General features: G+C 41.1%; 1 protein-coding gene across 4 annotated transcripts in view; it reads left to right on the forward strand.

Moving 5' to 3' along the window:
* The window catches only part of MAP3K20 (mitogen-activated protein kinase kinase kinase 20), a 184,497-nt gene that overhangs the window by 135,770 nt on the left and 24,380 nt on the right, over positions 1-24,347 (forward strand). For 3 of the 4 annotated variants that reach the window (XM_030324076.1, XM_030324077.1, XM_030324078.2), the window contains exons 11-16: positions 250-385; positions 13,343-13,387; positions 15,206-15,236; positions 15,334-15,473; positions 20,010-20,072; positions 21,051-21,143. In XM_030324076.1, coding sequence (XP_030179936.1) covers positions 250-385; positions 13,343-13,387; positions 15,206-15,236; positions 15,334-15,473; positions 20,010-20,072; positions 21,051-21,143 — 508 coding nt within the window. Of the gene's footprint in view, positions 1-249; positions 386-4,204; positions 9,951-13,342; positions 13,388-15,205; positions 15,237-15,333; positions 15,474-20,009; positions 20,073-21,050; positions 21,144-24,347 lie in introns of those variants that run through there. The other variant, XM_030324079.2, reaches the window with a different exon arrangement.

The raw sequence follows: 24,347 nt of genomic DNA on the forward strand, positions 1-24,347 counted from the left end.
CTGGAGCCTGTTTCCGATTCTGTGTCTCCCTCTCTCTCTGCCCCTCCCCCGTTCATGCTCTGTCTCTCTCTGTCCCAAAAATAAATAAACGTTGAAAAAAAAAAATTAAAAAAAAAAAAAAAAGAGAGTCTTAACGACTGTGCCACCCAGGCACCCCAGCCTTTCACTTTCATTACACATTCTGATGGCCACTAAGCATTTAATAACTCTTGAGCAAAGCTGAGACTTAAACCAGTCATCCCTGTGCAGGTGCGAAATTGAGGCAACTCTTGAGAGGCTGAAGAAACTAGAACGGGACCTCAGCTGTAAAGAGCAAGAGCTGAAAGAGCGGGAAAGACGTCTGAGGATGTGGGAGCAAAAGCTGACGGAGCAGTCCAACACCCCGGTGAGTGCTCCCCATGGGTGACTCGGCCCCCAACTTAGAAGAGGCAGCATGGCGGCCCTCCCCTCCCCCACGGCCACCTCCCTCACTTCCTGCCTTATGCCTGCACGGTGAAGGGCCTGCGTTTACACTCAAGTAGCGCTCGGATCTCATTTCAATTAACAAAATGCCAGAAATTTAAAAGAAAAGCTTATCCTATTTCTGGCCCTTTCTCTAAGTACTGTTATTCTGTCAGCGTGTTTGTATATTAGAATTACAAAAATAAAATGCAGTGTATTTTCGCACCATCTGTTAGATCCCCAGAACACGTGCCTAACGGCTGATTAACTCCATAGAGCCCATCAGGAATTAATAAGCAGAACGCCGAGGCAGCTCGCTGTCCAAGAGTCTCCATGTGGCAGAACTTAAGCAAGTTTTCCTTCTAAAAGAGAACAAAATTGGTGACATATCAACGACCAGCATTAATATTCCTTGCTCCATTTAGTGTTACAATCACTGCAGCAAAAGATTGGAAAAAGATGTCCCTTGTGACAAGCCTCTAATATTTACTACTTAAGAACTACCTTGTTTTTTTCCCAAGCTTTTTATTTAGAGGAAGATAAAAATTCTTCACAAGGATTTCACTATTTCTGTATTTAGCTTATACTTATATATTGACATGATATATTAAAGTCTAACCAAATTTCAGGATTCTTCCCTATTTTGAATGGTTTATCATTTCAGAAATTTAGTAGATCATTGGCTTTTTTGGTTTTTTTAATGGGTAAAATTTGTCCATTTTATATATTTTTTTCTACCGTTTATTCATTTTTTGATAGAGACAGAGAGTGAGTGGGGTGGGACAGAGAGAGAGGGAGACAGAATCTGAAGCAAGCTCCAGGCTCTGAACTAACATCACAGAGCCTGACGCAGGGCTCGAACTCATGGACCATGAGATCATGACCTGAGCTGAAGTCGGACGCTTAACCGACTGAGCCACCCAGGTGCCCCAATATTTGTCCACTTTGAAAACCAAGTAATGGTAAGATTAAAAGTAAAATTATGTATTTTAATTCTTTTTTGATAGTTGCTGCGGTAATTATACCCAAAAAATACTTACATGCTCTTCACTTGGTGATCTTCAAAAAGCTTTCCTATTTTTAAAAGCCTTAATCGCCATTAAGCAGCCAGTGCCCAGTTGCAGAGTATCTTCCAATGTCTAAAGAATAACATAGTTTGCCTCCTTTTCCGGTTTATGTGGAAAAGCAACCTGATATCCAAAAAAAGGGAAATACAATGAAGTTAAGTATTTATTATCAGATTTAACTTTTTCCAAAATGACTCTGGCCATCCACGGACTTCCAAAGCAAGAACTGAATTGCTATACATAAGACTGCCATGGGACATTAAAAAGGTACTACATTTCGTAAGTTCATTTGGCTCTCAAGAGGGAACTCGAGTCTGGTTGAATTGGTATCAACAGGCGGACTCAGAAAGCATCACCCTAAGGGTCTGCTGGGAGCAGAGCTTCTCCCAGAGCTGAGGAGAGGCAGACACATAGCTGTCTTCTGAAGGCTGAGAGGTGGTTTTTTTTTTTTTAAAGTACATTGAAATCTTAAGCTATAAAGCACTGCATGGCTTGACTCTTTCTAAATGTAGCATTGTAAGAAAAAACTTTAAACTACCTATTACAGTATGCTTTAGAAGCTTTCTTTGGTTTATCGGCATTAGTTTTGCTAAGAAATCATGGGCTGCCTTGCACACATTATTGCTATTAGTAACATAGTTGTGTAATAAATAATGAAACAGTAGGAGTGCTCAGTAGGTTGTATGCTTGCGTTTTAACTCCAGAAAACTTTCTGTAAAGGAACCGCTCTGAAGGCTACCATCTAACAATGGACAGCATGAAGCATGATCTCAGAGTTTTTTTTTTTTTTTTTACCTATGAGGGCTAAGTTTTCTTTCTTACAGTACTTGCTTTTAATGTCTCTTCTGCTTAGAGCTCATATTTCTGAAGGAAAGAAAGTTTGTGCTCAGGTATTTTCTAAGTGGGTATTTTCTTTTATCCTCACATCAGTTTCTAGTTGACTTTAAATGAGGTTTCTGAGAGAAAGATGAAATAAACCTTTTAAAAAGGAAGTGGCTGGAGGTTTAGGTTTTCTGTCTGTAGCCTCATCTTAATTATAAAAGTTTAACATTTATGTAACTTCATAAAAAATAGTATTATTGTTTTTATTTCAAGGAGGGACACCATTTACTTTCCTGAAATTAAAACATTAGTTGAAGATATTTGGGAAGAGGAATTCTCCCATACAGAAATACAGACAGTGTTTGTTTTTTAATTATTGTTGCAGCTTGATGTAAAAATTTGATTTCTCTTAAACATCAAAGCTTATTTGAGAGACATCTGTTGAGAAGGCGAGGACAAAGCTCTCTAAAGAGAATCTAACAATTGAAAACAAATTTGAGAAGCTGCAAAGTTTGGCTGCAAGGAAAATAATATCCTGTTTCCAGTGTTAAAGGATCTAACACAATTTTTTCCTTCTTTATAACTGTATTTTTTAGCTGAAGCATGTGAAGTTCTTATTGATGCAACAACTCTGGAAATCTTTTCCTAATAGAGTAAGATATTTTTTAAAAGCCCAACTCCAGGGGGCGCCTGGTTGGCTCAGTCAGTAGAGCATCTGACTCTTGATCTCAGGGTCGTGAGTTTGAGCCCCGTGTAGGGTGTAGAGATTACTTAAAAAAATAAAACTTAAAAAAAAAAAAAAAGAACCTCAACTCCAACTTCAGTTTAAAAATTAGGAAACTGGCCCTAAAAACCGTATTTATACCCAGGATGTAAAGGTCATCCCATGTTATTTGTGCACTATTTATCATAAATTTACCCATATTTGAACACCACCAAAAATATAAGCCTTAATTTGCTTATTTCTCAAAAGAAGAGGCAGTAACACTTTTCAGATCCTGACAGACTCCTGAAATGAATAAGACCAGCATTTATGGGAATAGGTTAGTTGTTCAAAATCATGATGTAAGGTAGAAAATAGAGGTCTACCACTGTGAGAGGAGGAATTCCTAGAAAAAAAAGTTCTACTACAAGAAGGGCACTTAGAGAATAGAGCAAAAGGTAACAGTCTAAATTAATACTAATTTTCTCTCCCCCAAATTTTCATATGTATTTATGTCCTTAAGTATTAGAGACAGATCTAGAATTTGTTCACTAAGTGAATTATTTCATAAGTCAAGTAACTAGGTTTCTATCTGGTTGTAATAAATAATAAGCGGAAACTACTGAATCCTAGACTCCTTTTTAATTTAGAGTCAGATAGTAATCTAGAAAGAAAGGAGATTAATGGCCCAGATTTCTGTAGAAGGGTATTGACTACTGAACTGTCTTTATGCTTCCTCTGAACTTGATCCTTTGGTACAAGGTTCCTTCATTTTTTACTTGAGATTTAATCTCTACTTAATTTCTTTTTAATTTAATATTTAACGTTTCTGTGTGAAAGTGAAATTGGAAAAAATTAAGAGAGATCCTAAAAACTGTTTTAAGCGAAATGAGGGCTTAAAACTTGCAACTTCCTTCCCATTTGAAATCTAGCCTGCTGTGGCGCTCTGCAAACTTTTGGTTGTGGTTTACTCTGTCATTTGTAAATTATGGCAAATATGCTGGAGCCAAACCTGCCATTAAATACGTTTTTACAGGATCCCCTACATTCGTTTATTTCACTAATCATTTACCTTCTGTGCAGCACCCACTAATTTTGTGGTATCTGTTTCCTTTATTTAAATTGGTCCTAATTTCTCTTTTTGCTTCTGTCCTTTCTTCCCTCACGATAGCTTCTCTTGCCTCTTGCTGCAAGAATGTCTGAGGAGTCTTACTTTGAATCTAAGACAGAGGAGTCAAACAGTGCAGAGATGTCATGTCAGATCACAGCAACAAGTAACGGGGAGGGCCATGGCATGAACCAAAGTCTGCAGGCCATGATGCTGATGGGCTTTGGGGATATCTTCTCAATGAACAAAGCAGGAGCTGTGCTGCATTCTGGGATGCAGATAAACATGCAAGCCAAGCAGAATTCTTCCAAAACCACATCTAAGAGGAGGGGGAAGAAGGTCAACATGGCCCTGGGGTTCAGTGATTTTGACTTGTCAGAAGGTGACGATGATGATGATGATGATGATGATGACGGTGATGAGGAGGATAATGACATGGATAATAATAGTGAATGAAAGCAGACAGCAAAGTAAGAAAATTGAAAATGTTCGGCAAACCAAAAGAAACTTGCTATTCAGTCTGTACGAAAACCAGTAAGGAGGTAGAAAAGTAAGCACGGAATTTTTAAGCCAATCACATTTCTATGACAGTCATTTCTTTAATGATTTTACTTTTTTTTTTTCCTGCTTACAGAAAAATGGGGGTGTGGGGGAGGGTTAAGCCAGAAAGGTATATTTAATGAGTCAGCAAATGTGGTGCCTGATTATAGAAATTTGTGACTCTATTATACAATATAGTATTTTTCACAACTAATTATATTCTGGCTTTTTTTTTCAAGCAAATACTTTATACTTTGATTTGATTTCATTTATTTAATTGCTTAAGAAAACTTACATTTTGAAAAAGCACTCTTAACTCCTAATTCTTCTTAGACACTGATTTTCTTGTAACACACTACATTTCTTTTTCTTCTGGCAATATGCTGTGCTGTCAGAAATAATTGAGAGTGACTACAAAATCCAACAATAAAAAAATTGAGATGAAAGGCGGCGATCACAAATACTTCAGAAATACCTAAATGCCAAGAATTTTCAATACTTAATAGCACAACTACTCACAGTAAAACCTGAGAGATGTTCTTAATAGTATACTGGAAGAAGAAATACTCTAATTTGAAACCAACAGCAGATGTTGCAGGCTTTCATGCCAGTGCTAGCCCTGGAAGCTTCTGAACAACACACGATCATCTGAGGCGTAGTTTATAAAAGAAGGGTATGGTCTTAAAGGGAAACTTACAGGCAGGGCAGCTCAAGTGCTAATACAGACCTGCTCTGCGCTGCCAGTAAGGATATACGCATGTTCTTTTTCCACAGGGGCATGATCATTCTGGGTTCTAAATATATGCAGAGATGTTTTAAAGAGGGAACTAAATATATAAAGGGAAGAGCGAAGGTAAATTATATCTACTGAGACAGACGTGGAGGATGAAGGGTCCTTTTTAATTCAGATCCAGCCTCCCAGTGTTTTGGGTTTTTTTTTTTTTGACCTGGATTGAGCCACACTGGTGATAAATGGAAGTGAATGTAGGTGCCGTCTGAAAACCTAGTTCTTCAGAGAGAGGTTCTCAGAATGTTATCACATTTGTCAAAGCTATAAAACACTGTTTGAAAAAAACAAAACAAACTACAAAACATTTGTAGTCCTATATATACAAGAAAGGCAAAAGAATAAAAACTTTTTTCAGCCTATTTTGGAAAGAAGGGCCATTCATTTGACTATTAAACTAAAACACTTTTGGTAGTTCTTTTTATGGGGAATTTAAGAAAGGATATCATCATAGATATTATCTAATACTATTTCCAAGTATACTCAATCAGGAAAAGTCTCTGGAAATTTGAAGCATGACAGGCTTCTAATCCCTATTAACAGCTGAAAAATACCACAAAATGATCAGTACACTGTGCCAGCTTTATTTGGAGAAAAATAACTATTAAAATGTCCTGGGGTGTGAAATGCAGAACAGTCTATATGCCATGGTGATAAAGAGAAGGATCTGTAGTCAAATTATGATTCAAAACTGCCGTGTAATCTGTTAGAAATTATTTAACCTGCGTATCTGTCTGCTCATTTTTGCCATGGGAATGGTAACAGTACCCACTTCAAAGGATTGCTGAAGGGATTAAATGAAATAATACATGTAAAGCACTTAACACAGAACCAGGCCCATGGGAAGTGGTCAGTTAACTTTAGCAAGTCTTCATTATGCCAGTGAAAAATAAGTGGTTACAGTAACCTGGAAAACTAAACTATCAACTTCAAGTAATACTTATTGAGTAGTAGGCGATGAAAGTTAAAGTAAACAGCTTTCGGGAAAGATGAAGAAAGCATTCTTAGAACGTAAACTATATAAATAAATTTAACCTGGTGTTCTTTGAAGACTACATACCTGAGGGGTTTGCAGGCCCTGCTACCACCCATAGACTAAGTAAAAACAGAACGAATAGGTAAGTCTTTCCCCTGGTAGATGGGTTCCCTCCATACCCAATCCAGTACACCTTCTGTCTATGCAGCCATTCACAGATGCACACTACACAGTGCTGCCGGCAAACAGGCACAAACCTCAACAGGTGTCCTGTCCGTGCGCAGACGTAAGAGGAGCACTCCTTGACTCAAGCTGAGCCCCTCAAGCTGAACATCTGGGAGCCAAGCAGAGGGGTGGTTTTCAACTCTTGACTTCCCAGCATGCCCTGGGGGCACTGTAGTCCAGCAACCTGGAGGAGAGAATCAAGGAGCAAGTAGTTAAAAATTTTTTTTAATGTTTATTTATTTTTGAGAGAGAGAGAGAGACAATGCGAGTAGGTTGGGGGAGAGAGAGAGGGAGAAACAGAATCCGAAGTAGGCTCCAGGCTCTGAGCTGTCAGCACAGAGCCCGACGTGGGACTCGAACTCACAAGCTGTGAGATCATGACCTGAGCTGAAGTCAGACGCTCAACCGACTGAGCCACCCAGGTGCCCCAAGTAGGAAGTAGTTTAAAAGCCTCTTGCACATCTTTCTAGAGAAAGATAAAGTCATTCATTCCACAGATATTCATTGAGCCCCTTCTCTGTGCCAGGGACTGTTCCAGGGACCAGCTAGAGGGAGACCCTGGTGCTCATGGAGCACACCTGCTAGTGAGCAGAGATCCTGACAGTAAACAAAACAAGTGGGTTCTATAGTACGTAAACACTTGTTAAGTGCATGCTGAAAAACGGAGCAGGGAAAGAAGATGACACACGGAGGAATGTTGTGGGTTTTCAAGTGTGGTCGGACAAGGCCTCGCTGATCAGGGAATGTCTGTGGGCTAATTTTGAGATCTGCGCACTTTATGTAAGAATGTAAACCCTGCCTCTCATTCAAGAATCCTCATCAACAAATTTAGAACATATAAACAGAACAAAACTGACATTTTTTTCTTAATTTACATATAAATCTATCGTAATTACACATAAAGTTTCAGTGCATTAATAGAGGCAGCCAAATAGGGCTAGAAGAGAAAGGTAATAGGACTCTACTCAGACCTAGGGGTTACCGTTAATTAGGGAATATCTCCCTGATCTCTCCACTGCTGTCATCTTCCTCACCAGTATTCAGGGATTTAGGGTACAGCAGAATTGAAAACTTCAGTGATAAGCTTGAAATTGTTCTCCACCTGGAATTGTACTTTATTATAGGTAATTATCATACAGCATTACTTTACTTTATGTTTCAGATAAGTCCCTTTCTAGGGTTTTGAACATCCCTAAAGTCTAAATCCTATAAACAAAATTTTAAAGTGGTCTCACTCTATCTGTGAAGATTATTTAGAAGACTTTAGACTCTTATTACTTTTCAAAGGAACTGTTTATTATGCACATTTTCTAATGATGTTAATTGTACAGCTTCTAATTCACTTTTGAAATCAGTTTTTCAAATGGCAAATTGTTGATGTTGGATTTATTTCCAATTACTTGACTTACAAAAGTGTATACTTATAAAGAAACACTAAGAAATTTAAAGATTTACAATAATAATTGAAACTCTAAATTGTCATAATTTTCAGAGTCCTACAACTGAAAATATAATTACTCTTTTTCATCTCTTTTTCTATATTCATAAAGTTGACGATCTAGAATTTGATGACTCTCTACCAGCCATTCTCGTCTTGGGCACCTAATGATGTTTGGAGGGGTGGGGGGAGGCTGGAGAATATTTTTGGTTGTCACAGTGACTGGGGTGTATTTAATGCCCAGTGCCAAAAATGGTAACATCCTGCATGCCAGGGACAGTCCCATCCAATAAAGAATTCCATTTACCAATAGCATTGTCCCTTTCCCCTTTAAGAAACTTGCTAAACCTGGCAGTTTTACAGTTCTGTATCAAATTTTTCTCCCTCAAACAAAATTGCTCAAGTCAAAAGATACATTTCCAAAATTACAACTACTGTACAATCTATAGTTTATAGGTTTGTGGCATTTATCTTAAATCCTCCCTTGTGGAAATGGTTTCTTTCCCCTTAAGAATGCTGGTGGAAACTTTATAAAACAGCAAAATTTACCTGGGGTGGGGGTTGGTGTCACTCTGTTACACTAATTCCAAAATAAGTAAAAAAGGAAAACATCACTGAGGGAGCTATAGTTCTTCAAAGCAGCCAGGTTAATTTAAAAGGGCTGTGTGTGTGTGTGTGTGTGTGTGTGTTAAGTAAAATCACATTTTAATATTTTACATTAATAACCAATGGGAAGAGTTGAAGGCACACAGGACACTTGTTTTAGATCCTCTGGAAATGTTGAGGGCCAGTTTTTAGCCAGTGATGTTTAACATGCAGCAAATCTGTTAGATTTTAACACCAGCTGAGTTAATTCAAAATTGATTCCCATTAAAATCAAGGAATCAGACGTAAGATTTGGGAGAGATCCAGAATGACTTCTCCTAGAACTATTGTGTACATAACTTTATTTTTCAGAGTTTTCATTGGAGTAGTAAGAATTTCATGAAAGATCATTTTAAAAGTTATTCTGAGTTAAATATTGAGACTTTTTTGGGTTTTGATACGCTAGACTTGTTGCAGCATTTGAAAACTAGCACATTCTCACTCTACCACATATGAGAGAGCATAATTTTTCTATAATCAGGCACCTTTTGCTGCTTTTGAGTAGGACTGTTTTCCTGTTTAGACTTTAAGCATTGCCAGAAAGAACAATCTGTTCTGTTCTTTCGATTGTGGCCCAGCCTGATAGCTGTAGCATTTCTGTGATGAAAAAGGAGCGTGTACCAGGAAATCTGAAGGGCTAGCTAGCCATGTTCGTTTATGCTTCAACTATCAGTTGCACACTATTGCCTATGAGGAGCTTTCTGGCATGTGATTATTGACTTTAAAACTAGTGTTTCAAACACCTACATTAATTATTTTATATTGTGTGCAGAACAGTTTAACTTTTAATGTCAGATACAATACACTGCACATATTGCTTTTGCACTCTTTTAGATATTTTGTACTAAATAATAGGAAATATTTATATTCTTTGAGTGTGAGCTTTGAATAGATGGCATTATCACTTTTTTTTTTTTTTAACAAAACCTTTTTCTCAACTATTCTGTTGCAATGTTATTCTGAGCAAATCCTATGCCAAATATCTTGTATAATGTTTGTATGGGAGATTACATATCACTCGTGTGTGGTAAGACTACTCAGTTATTGATTTCATAGTTGGAATTTGATATTCCAGCACAAGTCCACAATGTATTCAGAAATCCAAGTTGGTGTCATACATTTCATTTTGATGTGAACTTTTCTTTGCTTTTTTCTTTGTTTTAAGACTCCATTTTGCAATAAACGTTTTGACAGTAAATCCCTTTGTTATGTGTTGCTGTGTATATCAGATCTTTGTTAGATGGGATTTCCCAACATCCTTGGAAGGAATCACGGTCACACGCATGCACATGAATGTGAGCTTTTCTCTCCTGAAATCAGTTGAGTGTAAATAATGAATTTGTAAAGTGATGGGGCAGTCACGAGGTGGATTTTTTCTTATCCTCAAAAGAACAAAAGGCTTAGAACTCATGCTACAGCAGATACACTGACATGCTAAGAAGGTACAGAAAGCATAAAGGAAATGGTAAACCACTATGTGGCTAGAGATCATTAACTCTTACCCCCATCTTGCCAAATTCAAACCGTCTTGAAGCAGTGTCTGGCTCCAGCCTTCCTATCACTGATCTCTGCAAGCCTTGTGCAAGAATCCTGCCAGAGTGATTATCAAACTGAATCTATGCCTTTCCCTTGGCGTCCTCTTGACGAGCCACTCTAGGAGGGCAAGAGAACTCTTCCCCTCTCCTTTTGACCTTAAAACCAAGTATGATGGGTTTTGATTAGTTGTTTCATTTACAACCTTTATTCAAGAAATACTTAACGATTTTGCTTAGCACAACATTTGGGAATTGTATAAAAATCAAACCACCACATATCCCCCCACTCCCTATAGAGGCCAGCCTTGATGCAGGGAAAGAGTTCTGTAAAGTCAGTCTGTTGTTCCTTGAACTCATCAAAAAAGTTCCTTATTTCACATTTGTTTCCGTGATGGGAAAAGGGAATGACATGTTCCTGCAGCTGTATTCAGCTGCCCCATGAACAAATAAAATGTCATGTATATTCTTTGGTCAAATTCAGTTTTAGATTTTTCTTCCTCAAATCATTTTCCTTTCTGCATTACTGAAGCAGGTGAGTGCATGTGAAGATTCCTACCTATATCCAGTATCTCAGAGGAGGAGAGGGGCAATCCTGAGGGAACTGGGGTACATGGGGGGGTAGCAGAGTATATACAGACCGGTCGTGATTTATGCCCTTACAACTCAGAACACTCAAACTGTACACAATCAAATATATTGTAACTTGTGGGTTTACAACAAAAATTCTGATTGGCTCCCTAGAGATTTTTAATCATTGCCAGAGAGAACTTAGGCATTTTAAGCAAAGATGTTAAGCATTTCCCCTTTATCCTCCAATATACACACGCTGCATCCAGAGCTCCAGTAAGGCAAACATGCCATGCCCCCCTTCCCTCCTGTCCCCAACACCAGTGCCAGTGTCTGGCCTTCCTGCTTCTCCTCAAGTAGAATCACATCTCTGTTCTTTGTGCCCTAGAGTACCCAGCTCAAGCCACCATGCCTTCCATCCCCATCTTGGTCTATGAAACCCTCCCTTTTCCCTGGTATACCCGCACACACTGAATTCTCTATCAGAGGATTCAGCATTTTAGTAAATGCACCTTGCAGCTGGATTCATTCAACGAAATGGTTCAACAAAAATTTACCAAGTATTGTATGCCAGGCACTCTGCTAGGCACTGAGTGAGCCAACATGAAGGTAGCCTTAAACTCCATCTATAATCCGTATCTGTTTCACCCCCAATTAAATTAAAAGCTCCTTAAAGGGAGGAGCATACCTTTCCTAGTATGGTTTTGAGCATGTGAGTTCAAAATATTTGCAGATTAGAAACTCACCCACCTTCCGATTTTTACACTAATAGTAAAAGCAACCAGATTCAACTTTGTTTTTCAATTCATTCACCGCCCCCCCCCAAAAAAAATGTCATTTGTAACAAAGGTTGAAAGGCACTGCCATGTTACCTTACAAGCAATCTAACCATGCTGGCAAGTTAAGTTAGTTAAAGCTAAAGGGTATGGCAAACTAATTCAAGACACAGGACACAATTTTTTTTCAAATTATGTAGGCGTTTATCATTTAGTCTATTGCCATGGGCATATACTGAAGCAAGTAGCTCTTTGGCTTTGAAAATGATGCAGGCCAAAGTCCTTTTGCAAAGTCTTTCATGTCTACATCTGAAAAGGAGAGAGGTTAGTGGTTTTCATTAGAGCAAACTCTGCAATGTGGGTTTCTTGGGACGATAGTTCCAGTTTCACCCGTCCTTCTTCATCCATGGATCCTAATATTTCCTTTTAAAAATATAATGCAAGTGAGTCATTTGGCTAACCACTTAGAAATTCTCCTGTAAGCAGCAGCATATATGGATGCCTGGCTGGCTCAGTTCGTAGAGCAGGCAATTCCTAATCTTGGGATTTTGAGTTCAAGCCCCACATTGGGTGTAGATATTACTTAAAAAAAATAAATAAATAAAATAAAGTCTTGGGGCGCCTGGGTGGCGCAGTCGGTTAAGCGTCCGACTTCAGCCAGGTCACGATCTCGCGGTCCGTGAGTTCGAGCCCCGCGTCGGGCTCTGGGCTGATGGCTCAGAGCCTGGAGCCTGTTTCCGACTCTGTGTCTCCCTCTCTCTCTGCCCCTCCCCCGTTCATGCTCTGTCTCTCTCTGTCCCAAAAATAAATAAACGTTGAAAAAAAATTAAAAAAAAAAAATAAATAAAGTCTTTTCATCTTGGTAAACTACCCCAACAGTGTGAAGTTAGAATTCCATCAGGGTGATGCCAGGTTCCATTTGAAATTTATTTGCAACCTGCTTGGGCACAGAAGCCGTTGCCTCCACAAACACTGGTGTGGTTGAACTGACAGTTAATGTGTTGTGACCTGGAGTTCACCGTTAAAAGGGTCACCCAAGCGAAGTCCTGGAATTTATTTGGTTATTAATATGATTGTTGGCACATCCTATGCAATATATCTAAATTGAATTATGGTATCAGATAAAATTATAGATGGGATTAAAGCTTGTGTGTATCGTCCATTATCATGTGTAATCAATAAACGATTTAATATTCTCTTGAAAAAAATTTAAAAAATAAAAAATAAAAAAAAAGTAGCAGCAGCAGCATAAAGGTCATCTGATTACCAAAGTGTTGCTTCAGAATTTTCATGAACAATCTGATGATCCTCATGCTGAGTGGGAATTCCAAGGGAGGCTCTGGTATCTGGCAAATGTCAGAAGCTCCTGGACTGTCAAACCCTATTGTGGGAGGGAAGTCTACTCTTGGTGTGCCAAGTACCGAGAGAGGACAGTCTCAAGATCTACAGCCCCTGCTGCAACAGCTCACCAAGTGCAATGAATTGTTACTGACAAGCTGGTGCCCAGGATTGGCTTCTGTGGGTAAATGCTTGGAGCGATGAGAAATTCCCCTCAAGGTCAGGAGAACTGCTTGCCATTCAACCTAACCTGCCAAGGAAGAAACCGAGCCAGAGCAGCGGCTGAAAGCTAAAATAGGGGAGACAAGAGATGAGCCAAAAAGACAATGATAATATTACTTTTGTTTTTCACTGCATTCGTATTTCCCATGCAGCTGCTGCCTTCCTTTGAGATTGGCTCATGGACTGAAGATGACGTGGTAAGCGGCTTCTGTTAATGCCTCCTTTGACCTGGGCAGGTATTTCAGACATTGGTCCACAAGTTACAGATGCAGCTGGAGGGGTCGGGGCCTTAAGAAAATCTAACTAGGAGAAGTTGACAAATTCCTCCTTGTTTTTCTATTTTTAATGCAGTAATGATTTAAAATAAGGCCTCAAGAGCAAGGCAAGTATCTCTTCAAATCTTACAAGAGGATTCCACCTCCCTATTTGCTCTGAAAGGTATTCCAGAATACTATAATGAATACCAATGGCAAAGTTAAAGGAGTGATTCAGGATACCAAATGAACAAACGTGAAAACAATTTGATCTTAAGTTTTCCTAAAACACCAGGGATGGACTGGAACCACAGTGGAGAAAGATCTGGGAAAGGCAGCTCTAGACTGGGATTCTGCTGAACTGGGTTTCCTTCCTACCTTAGGCCTGTTTGAAAGTGACGGGTGCATCTGTCCTCTGGCCTTTCCCAGGAAGAATGGATGCAAGCTCCCAGACATCCTCTGCAGCTGCAGCCAGAGGAGGAGGACAGATTACTTAAGTCCAGAGGAAGTTCTATACCTTACACTTGGGTAGAGACCCTAAGGAACAATCCTTCTTAGCCTGTTGCGTCTCTGTATTTGCTTCTTTAGTGAAAAGTCTGGAGAATTCTTGATCAGAGACCTCAGGGGCTTATACTTCTCCAGGTCCACTTTATAGGCTCAAGTCCCATTAAATGAAAAAGAAAAACAGCTATAATGCCAGCCTTAGCAAGCCCTCACCCCAGAGAACAGACCAGATGCCACAGTGTACAAATTCACTGCTAGAAACTCTTAGGAAGGTCTGTTTACCTACCTCAACCTGGTTTCTGGACTGGGGCGTTTTCCTCCCTGCCCACCATGCTCTGGTGAAGTAAAACTGCTTTCAACATTAGCTAACCTCTTTGGCTTCTATAGGGTGAGGAAACTTGGCACCACTTGCCTCTACTTCTTCCCATTCACTGGGCCTTGTTGTTGGTAAAGTTCCCACCAGCCCGGATTGTTAACAAGGAAAAAGAACTTAGGATCTATTCATGGGTCTGGATATAATCCCTTTATCCCCAGCTGGAAAGTTGGCCCATCTCATTTGAGAAGAAATTTTTTAAAAAGCACTGAGCTCTAACAGTTATTTTTAGTCTTTGCTCTGAGGTCGAGTGGTTTTCAAGCCATGTAAATAAAATCCCAGGGTCAAGGGCCCCTCAGAGAATTGCTGGGACTGGGTCTGGCCTCCCTTCTATGTGAGAGGTTACCAGTAAACACGTGCCAAGTGATATTCAAGGACGGAGGGTCACTGGGTCCAACTTCATTCTATACAGGAAGCTCTGTGCTTTAACTTGTCTTGGGCCACAGAGCTACTTCCTGACCAGGCCTAAGACAGCATATTCTGCCCACTTCTCTGTCCACTGCCGTGTGGTCCCTGCTCCCCATACAATTCCTGGGTAAACCAGTACCCCTCAGTAGCTCCGGGGATGACCAGCACATAAAGAGAAAAGTCATTATAAGTTAAGAACCTTCTTGAAGGCTTTTTTTAAATCTCCCCAATAAAAAGCAAAACCCACATTTCCTCAAGTATCCCAAGATGTCCACAGGGAGGGGTATCTCCAATTTTAGAGCTTGATGTTTTAAATCCATAAAGAGAATGTCTTTCATTTTACCTTGGTGGTTGAGCCAAAACTTACATTGCAAAACTACAGATATTTTAATCTATCGAAAAGTGTGTTTTACTGTGAAGTCAGGCCACTGACCGTGTGTGAATCTTCAAATCCATATGTGTCCTCTCTTTCACAGTATTTTTGGGTTCAGCAGCTCGTCAGAAAAGGCAAGTAGAATAACTTACCTTCTTAATTCATGCAGTTAACTTTGCTCAGAGCATGGTTTCATCTCATTTTGTTCTGCCTTCTAATCCCTTCCTTCAGGGGACTCTTCCGAAGAGATGAGCATATATGCAAGCTTGTTTAAGGAAAACAACATTACAGGAAAGCGACTGCTTCTTCTGGAGGAAGAAGACTTGAAGGACATGGGCATTGTCTCCAAGGGGCACATCATCCACCTGAAGGTACCTCAGAGAGGGAGGACAGTTGGTTGACAATCTTTACTGAGCACCTACTATGTAGCAGACCTTGTGTCATGTCAGAGGCTGAGGATACACACTCGAGTGCAATCAACTGTTACGGTGCTGACATACTCCCATACCAGCTGATAATTAGCCTCTGCTCCCATGGGACCCCCACTCCCTCCTCATAATCCAACCCAGCACAACAGAAGTCACCTAGATACACCTGAATATCACTCCATGCCCTCAGGAAGTCCCCAGTTCAGTGGAGAAGACAGGGATTGATCATGCAATCGTGATAAAAAGGCAGCTGTAGGAAATGCCACAAAGGAGAAGTGAGGTTGAGATGAGGAAAGTCTTTTGCAAAGAAGTTGTGAAGGAGCTGAGAGCCTAAAGACAAGCAGGTGTGAACCAGGGGAAGGGGATACAGGGGAGGAGGTGTTCTGAAAGGGAAGGCACCGCCAGTGGCAAGGCTGTGGTGTGAGAGGCAGCTTAGTGGGCCGGGAGGCCCTGGAGACGTGTTTGTCCGGTGCCTGCAGACCGGCCGTCCACCCGGGAAGACAATTGGTGATTCCCTTAAAGGCCAGAGAGGCTGGCTGCCCATTAGGAATCCCTAAGGATGCTGGGCCTGTGCAGAGTGAAAGCTAAGCCACTGTAGTACCTAACCTCACGGGAATGTGTGTTCAGTTTGCAGGGTTTGTAATTTTGACCCAGAACGGACACACCACGTGTGTATTCTAATCCTTCATTTTCTCAGGAAATCCTAACATGTCCCCCCAGACTGAAGTCTTGAACACTTTAAAAGCTAAACCTGTTTTTGGTCCTGTTGCTTTTCTTTTCTTTTCTTTTTTTGGTAGTTTAGCAACCAGATCTGTTTCTCTGTCTTGTTTTTTAGTTACCCAAACCAAATAATTGCTGGCATCTGTGTGGACGCTGTTACTAGAGGTGTGTTTCAAGAGAGATTTTAGGATAAAATCAGTTTGTTCCCCGGACCTTCTCAACCCCATTGTGGGTGGATGGAGGGGTGGGCATAGGTTAGAAAGAAGAGAAGTCAAAGAAGGAAAGGTAGAAAAAGCAGCTTCCTAGCCAAACCCTATCTCACAAAGTCTCTACTAACACGTCAACTGCTTTTCCCTTTACTTCAGTTAAAGCCACCGGTGTGGCTTTTTCCTTTCTAAGGAAATCCCCTCTGAGGTCCAAAGAGAACCCATCTACTTCCGTTCTGCAAGCCCTGGGCCCATGCAAGGACTGTCCTTACAGCCCGAGCACCTGTTGGATGATGGCTTAGCCTTAACCTCACCATCTTCTCCCTCTTAGAATAGGGCAGGAAACCTCATTCATAAACATACATCTCAGAGGCTGGCAAGTAATTTAATCTCGACCTCTGGGTGTGGGCACATCCATCCTGAAAAGCTAAGCTGGCTCAGATGGGCTGCGATGGGAAAAATTATTTTCTCTAGTGCAGAGAAGTTTCAGGTTTCCAACAGAGCAATGTGGTAAATCCTGTCCTATTTGGCAGATGACAAGTAAGATGCTCCGACCTCCCTTTCCCTCTGCTGTCTTTGAAAAAGGACCAACATTCCTTAAGGAGCTGTCAGGAGGAAAGAGGGTAGCAAGCTTTAAATCACAGAGCAATAGTGATTTAAATACCCCCGAGTGGGCCTAAGAGACAGTGCCCCCTCCATGCTGGTTGGTATCATTAGGGCAAGCAACGTCCAAACTTATTATTGTTCAACAAATTCAGTGAATGCCTACTACCTGCAAGATTGGGCCTGTGCAGATACGAAGAAGAATCCTGCCCTTGAGGAGTGTACGCCCCAGAGAAGAGAAAACATGTACATGCAACTTCTCATGATAAAGAGTCTTGGCAGTTGGGAGGAAAGGAACCATTCACTGCCTCTGCTTGGGAGGGGCTGTGGGCGGGGGGGGGGGGGGGGGTGCGGCCAGAGGGAAAACTTCATGGAGTGGGGAGGGTCCCCAAGCTGGATCTTGAAGAAGGACAGAATTTGGAATACACACAGGCGCAGGAAAGGCAAGAACATGAATTTAGACAGAATAAGGAGTTCAGAGAGAAGGAAACAGGAGAGAACAGAAAAAACTGGTTCACTACAAGGAACAATAGGTGGCTGTGTCTGGTGGAAGCCTCGTGCCGCAGAGGGTGGAAGGGAGGTGAGGCCAGACCCTGGACAGTTCATGCAGGTGTTTTCCTTCATGCAGGTGTTTCATGGCTTCTGTGCAGTGGCTTCAGGCCAGTTCATGGCTTCAGGCCAGGGGTCTGGAGTCCGACCAGCTGCAGGGAGTATTGGAAGTTTTGAGAACTGACATGTTGAAAACTTTGCTTCTGGAAGTTGTGAAGTAGATTAGAAAGGAGAGGCTAGGTTGGGAAAGACCAGTTCAGAGGTTATGATACAAAGTAAGAAGGCCTAGCTAAGTGTCACGAAAACGTGAATAGAGACGGGAAGGATTCCACAGGTAACAGATCTATTTGCAGGTTCAAGAAGGAAAACTAGTGAACACACGCCGTGACATAGCATAACCGCAAAACCATCCTGCAGAATGAAAGAAGCCAGACCCAAAGGGTCACCTAGTGTCTGATTCCATCTACATGAAATATCCAGAAGATAGGTAAATCCACCTTACAGAAAATGGATTCGTGGTTGTCAGGGGCTGGGAATGTCAGGAGTGACTGCTACTAGGCACAGGGTCCCCAAATGTTTCGGAACCAGACAGAGGTACTAGCTGCACAATGCTCCGAAGGTACTAAATGCTGCTGATTCAGCACTTTAAAATGGTTAATTTCATGACAGTGAATTTCACCTCAATAAATAAATAAAAAGAAGGAAAGCACAGTGGCATGTACACGCCTGACCACAAACAGTCTTCCAGTGGGGAAGCTTTCTCTATTTGACGGACGATGGGCCTTCAAGAAGGATGCATGTGGCAAGGAGACGTCCTAGGAGCCTAGGCAGGAGGAAAAGAGGAATGCCCACCCAGGAAGTAGGAAAAGGAGGAGAGAATGGTGTTACAGAAGCCAAAGGTTAAAAAGCTTTATAAAAACAGAGTCTAATGCTGCACAGAAGCCATGAAACACCTGCATGAAGGGAAAGCCCTCACTGGAGGCAGCTGGTTGGGGTGGGGTCAGTGCAATGTCCTCTGCTCATGAAGCAGAGTATCTGCCCTGAGCTCCAAAACAGAGAGCAGACCCAAGACTCCCCTGAAACTCATGGATGAGAATGCATATGTGCATAAAGACAGTTCCTGGAGAGGTGAGTCTCAAAAGTCAGGCGGTCCACCTAACTGCCAAAGCCACAGCTAGGTTACTGGCCACTCACGGGAGACTCAGCCAACACGTGGCACTCTTAAACTCAGCCGGGTTGTGGGTATTTCTGACAAATAAGCTTGTATGACAGAGAAGGATTAAGAGAAAAGGATGATGGAGGCTTGTTCTGGGAGGTCCTGCAAACATTTGTGGGGATATGAGGACAAATAATGCTTTGAGTTGGGCCTCTGGGGATAGGACACCAGGTGAATACCTCCAGACTAAAGGAGCCTTCCTGGTACTTGTCAGGCATGTTACACACACACACACACACACACACACACACACACACACACACACTCTCACTCACTCACTCACACACACACAGACAATGAGAATGTGCCCTCCATTCTCTGCTGTCACCAAAGAAAGCACAATCATCGCTGTGTACTTTCTCAAAGAGACTCTCAACCCTTAAATGGTAGGTCATGAAACTAAACAGTCTTTCTACCTACCCCTCTGCCACTTCGTTGTCCCTTTAAACCTGTCTCAGCATCCTTCTTCCCTGTGCCTGGAAGCCTTCACGTGGAGGGGCCGTGCGGAGGGAATGGGGCTGAACATCCGTAAGTGTTCATTACATTGTCAAGTGTCAACAGCTTTCATTTCACTTTGAAAAATGCATCTAATTTTTCTCACATTGGCACTTTCTTACTCTCTACGTGATACGTTCTGTTCACAGAAAAGCTGGATTATACCTGAGGAGTATAAAAAAATAATTTAAATGGTTGCCCTTTCCTTCAAGAGTTCTTTGTGCTTCAGTGGGGGCAGGGGGAGCATTGGACACATACCCATAGTAAAGCCCTTACCATGCAATAAACCCTTTAGTGAGATTTCAGCCTTAATGAAAGTCTCTGGTGATATATTCATGTTCTTTGTTGTTTTTCCCACAGTTACTCAGGGTGACAACTGCATTCTGCACACTACAACATTAACTTGTCGCCAGTATACTCTACCAGTGTTTGAAGAATGGTTTTATTTACTGTGTACTCTGAGACTTAACATCTTTAAAATATCTGCCTGTTCCATTAAATAATTATGAACTACCTAGAATACTCTGAACAGCTTTATTCTCAATAGATGTTGGATATTAACATCCCCAAGATATTTTATGGGCTACATAAAGAATGCCTTTATATGTGCACAATAATTTAAATCCTCTCTTGGCACTATCGGATCATTAATAAAGTCATGTTTTTTTGTTTTTGTTTTTGCTTTTACAGTCAGCCATTGAGAAATTAACCCACGATTACCTAAACTTATTTCACTTCCCACCACTGATTAAGGTAAGTAAGGTGTTTTTCTCACCGAGAATGGGCTACTTTATTGATGTATGCACCTGCTACATCCACACCTAAATTTGCCAATGTCGGGAATTGTTGTTTGAAGCAAACTTTAATTATTGTCTAACAAAAGGCCCTTTGAGTGAAGCTTAGGATGTGCATAAATTCAACATGCTTGATTCCTACAAGTTGAAATATTAACAGTGTATTCATGATAAGAACAACACATGTCACCTTAGTGACTCAGGGATGTTAAATACTAACATTGTAGATTAGTACAATGGCCTCCCACCTGTCTCCAGAAACCTTTGTCCAGCACATAAGTCACTAAAGGAATTCACATAGTAGGGCTCTGGATTATCTATCACTTGCATTGGGTGCAGGGGGTAGGAGATGTCTTGTTTGAATAACGTATTATATTTGACTTATTATTTTGAATCCAGTCTACAAGTATATGGCACATGTTTTTATACAGTACGTGTTTGCAATTAATACACAGAGCTCTTCTCATTCACTAACTATGGTTTTCCACCTCTAAACTCCAGAAGTTTCATTTTGTTTCTTTTCTTGGCCCTTCACCTTCATCTGTTCTAGCAAGTACACAGTTCCTCTTTGGGAATTGCTTGCAAATATCTTGAGTGTTAAGAACTCTCAGAGTGAAGTCTCATAGTGCATCTCCAGGTGCTAAGTGCATTGCTAGAGTAAAAGTGTACAATGCAAGATGCATTGTGAAACATGTAAGAGAGTGACATTCAATTTGTAGTGCATGAGATAAGTCATGTGGAAATGTTCTCAAAGGCTTAAGATGTCATTTCTCTTGCTTTAAAGAAGTGTCATTTGTAGCTTGATCCAAATTATCAAACATTAAACAATAGGTTAGCATGGAAACACTAGTACTGAGAAATCATCTCTTCTATATGAAATAAAAAAAAAGACACTACATACTATTTAGAGTAAATAGTGCTTGGTTTTCTGTTTTAGGACTCAGTAGATGAACCCAAAGAAAATGAGGAAAAAATCGTGAACCTTGAACTTGTTTTTGGTTTTCACTTGAAACCAGGAACTGGCCCACAGGTAAATCACATATTAAGTCTTTTGGATAAATTTCGATCTAATTTACTATTTTTCTCTCTTGGAACTCTGTGATTTCATACACCTCCCCCCCCCCATCCCCAACCAGCAGATAACTCAATTATGAGTAAAGTATATGGGCTTTAAAAAATAGAATTTACTTGAAAGGCTGCCAGGGGCGCCTGGGTGGCTCAGTCGGTTAAACATTCCAACTTCAGGTCAGGGCATGATCTCACAGTTCGTGAGTTTGAGCCCCACATCAACTCACTTGCTGTCAGCACAGAGCCCACTTCCAGTCTTCTGTCCCCCCCTCTCTCTGCCCCTCCCCCACTCTTTCTCTCCCTTTCCCTCTCTCTCAAAACTAAACATTAAAAAAAATAAAAAGAAAAAAAGAAAGAAACAAAAAGAAAGGCTGCCAGCCACCTATAATCCAGTCTTGGAATCTTACTCTCTTGTTCAGCTGAAGAGTCCTGTGTGAGACTACCCAAACCCTCAGGGAAACTCACAGCAAAGCATTGGGGGGCGGTGGGGAGGATGCCAAAGTGTTAGTTGATGCTGTTGGGCCTCGAGCATCTCATCTTCTTGTTTCTGTTTTGTAACATTGAGAGTAAAACAACACTGAGAGTAGAACTGTAGGCAATATGGAAACCCAAAGTATCAGCTCTAAATAGGGCAGAAGGGCATTTGACCAACACTTATTCAATCAGGCTTTCGCTATATGTTAATTTTAGAATATGGCAAAATTACTTGACCCAGGTGGCATATGAACTGGAATCACAACAAGTTTGTGTTACTTTGGATTACCATAGATAGGCAGTAATGATAACTTATATTAATGGAACACATATTGTGTTCCAGGCACACAGTACTGAGGCATAAATGCTACTTCCCCCTATTTTACAAATGAGGAAACTGGGGCTCTGAAAAGGTTAACTAACTTACCCAAGGGTTACCTGGCTAGCAAGCAGAGAGATGAGGCTTTGAATGCAGGCCTCTCTGATCCCAGAACGAAGCTCTTACTTACGGCACCGTTTGTACCTTTCTTCGGAGGCAGCAGCTAAGAGACCTTGTGAATATAGCTCCTTACAACCCATAGCCAGTTGCTCTGGGAGTGCTAGCCTAGGCTCAGCTAGCCCACTGGCCTGTCCCTAATTATGCTGTGCATACCCCAGGCCATTCCTGAAACCAGTGTTTGGGAGTGACTGGAAATGGTTTTGAGGGGGTAAACACTTCAAAAGATACACTTTCTGGACTCCTGACAGTGTCCTGCCTGCACCACTACAGCTATATCGGTGCTTTTGCTGAATGGAAATCTTTATCTCCCTGGTTTTGCCATAGAAGCTGGTTGAGTTTAAAAAAAAAAAAAAAAAAAAAGCAGCAGCAGCAGCAGCAGCTGGTTGAGTGAAAGGTTTCTCATATACGAGCACTTTCCTTTCTTCCTGTGATGGGTCATGGTCTAGTCATTCCTGTTGTTAGAAGCAGCTACAGAAAGTGGGGCAGCAAGATCCTCTCTACAACAACAACCAGGCACCCTTCTAGCCCTGGGATTCTGTGGCCGTGGGCACTCCCAAGTCCATGTGATGGTAAACAAATCACATATTTTAATTTGCTCTCTTTGATGTCCTCGACTCCATGGCACTTAGTACTCTTTGTTTAAACCATCGTATGGCTTGTAGGTGGTGAAAGAAGAGGGAAGAATGTTTTTTGAGAGAGACTTGTCAAATTTAGTCTCAACCAAGAAAATAACTTGCAACTAACAAAGAAATGACTTGTTAATATGGAAAACTAAAAAATATCTTCTGTAAACATTTGCAAGGTATAAAGGATACTGGAGACCAAATACAGTGGTTTCGTTTTGTCCACAGTTGTGTAGCCTTCTCAAGCCGTAGGTATTCACGAGGCCTAAAGTCACTGCAGCTTTTGACAGCCTATTGATCCTTGATCATGCCTACAGTCATAATTTCAATACATTTACACCATGCATTCAGCAGACGTTTACTGAGGACCTGGCTCTCTGCTAGAAGGTCAGAATACAAAATCAAAAAGTACAGTCCCTGGCTTGCAAGGAACCCATCGCTGATTGGAAGAAATAGACAAGATCAGTGAATGGTTTTAGTACCGAATGATGCCTTTTTTTTTTTTTAACAACATCAAGCACATCATTCAATGGAAGCACACTGGCTGCACATTGAAAGCAGATGCATAGAGGGGTCAGAGAGGATCTTAAGGTCTTTTTGGTAGAAGTGATGCTTCAACTAAAAATTTAAAACCATTAGGAATTATTAGGCAGGGAGAAGACATGAAAGGCAAAAGGCATAGCTAGCATCTGCAAAAGATGTATGAAGTATGAAGCCAGGAAGACACAGGGAGCTCTTCTTTAGGCTAAATTCTATGGGACTGCACAACTCACTTCAAGCATCACTGCCTCTGGGACTTAGCACGAAGCAGGGGGACGAGTGTGGTGAGAGTTAGGCCATAATAGCGGCTGGTGACCAGAAAAAGAACGATGTTAGGTGCTAAACTAAGGAGTTTTAAAAGTTTTAAGCTGGGAGTAGATAGGATCAGATTTATATTTTTAAAAGATCTCTCAGGGCACCTGGCTGGTTCAGTTAGAGCATGTGACTCTTGATCTTGGAGTTGTGAGTCCAAGCCTCATGTTGTGTGTAGAGATTACCTAAAAATAAAATATAAAAAAATTTTTTTAAGTAAATAAATAAAATATCTCTAAAAAGCACAGGGGAGGGTCAACCGGAAAGAGACCAGGCTAAAGTGAGAAAGACCCATTAGCGGGCAATGCAGACAACCAGGTTAAAGGGAACAAGGAGAGGAGGCTATGGCAGTGCCATGGAAGCGCCAGGAGTCCAAGGACCTCGAGACGGAACTGCTCAGACTGGGTCACCAGCTGGAAATGGTGTAGGGATGGGAGAGGAGCCAGGATATTGCCAGGTTTCTAGTGTGGGCAGCTGGGCAGATGATGTTATAACATAACAGATCAAAAAGTGAAATGTACAATGTGGATGTCATGCCATGGTGCTAAAAGTATAAAGAAGTGACTGGCGGGCTCTGTGCTGAGTGTGGAGCCTGCTTAAGATTCTCTCTCTGTCCCTCTACCCCTCTCTCCAGCTCAGGCGCTCTCTCTCTCCCTCTAAAATTTAAAAAAAAAAAAATTTTTTTTTAATTAAAAAAAGGACTGGAATGGATGAGGTT

This window comes from Lynx canadensis, chromosome C1 (assembly GCF_007474595.2).
Source record: "Lynx canadensis isolate LIC74 chromosome C1, mLynCan4.pri.v2, whole genome shotgun sequence".
In the NCBI taxonomy this organism is placed as follows: Eukaryota; Metazoa; Chordata; class Mammalia; order Carnivora; family Felidae; genus Lynx; species Lynx canadensis.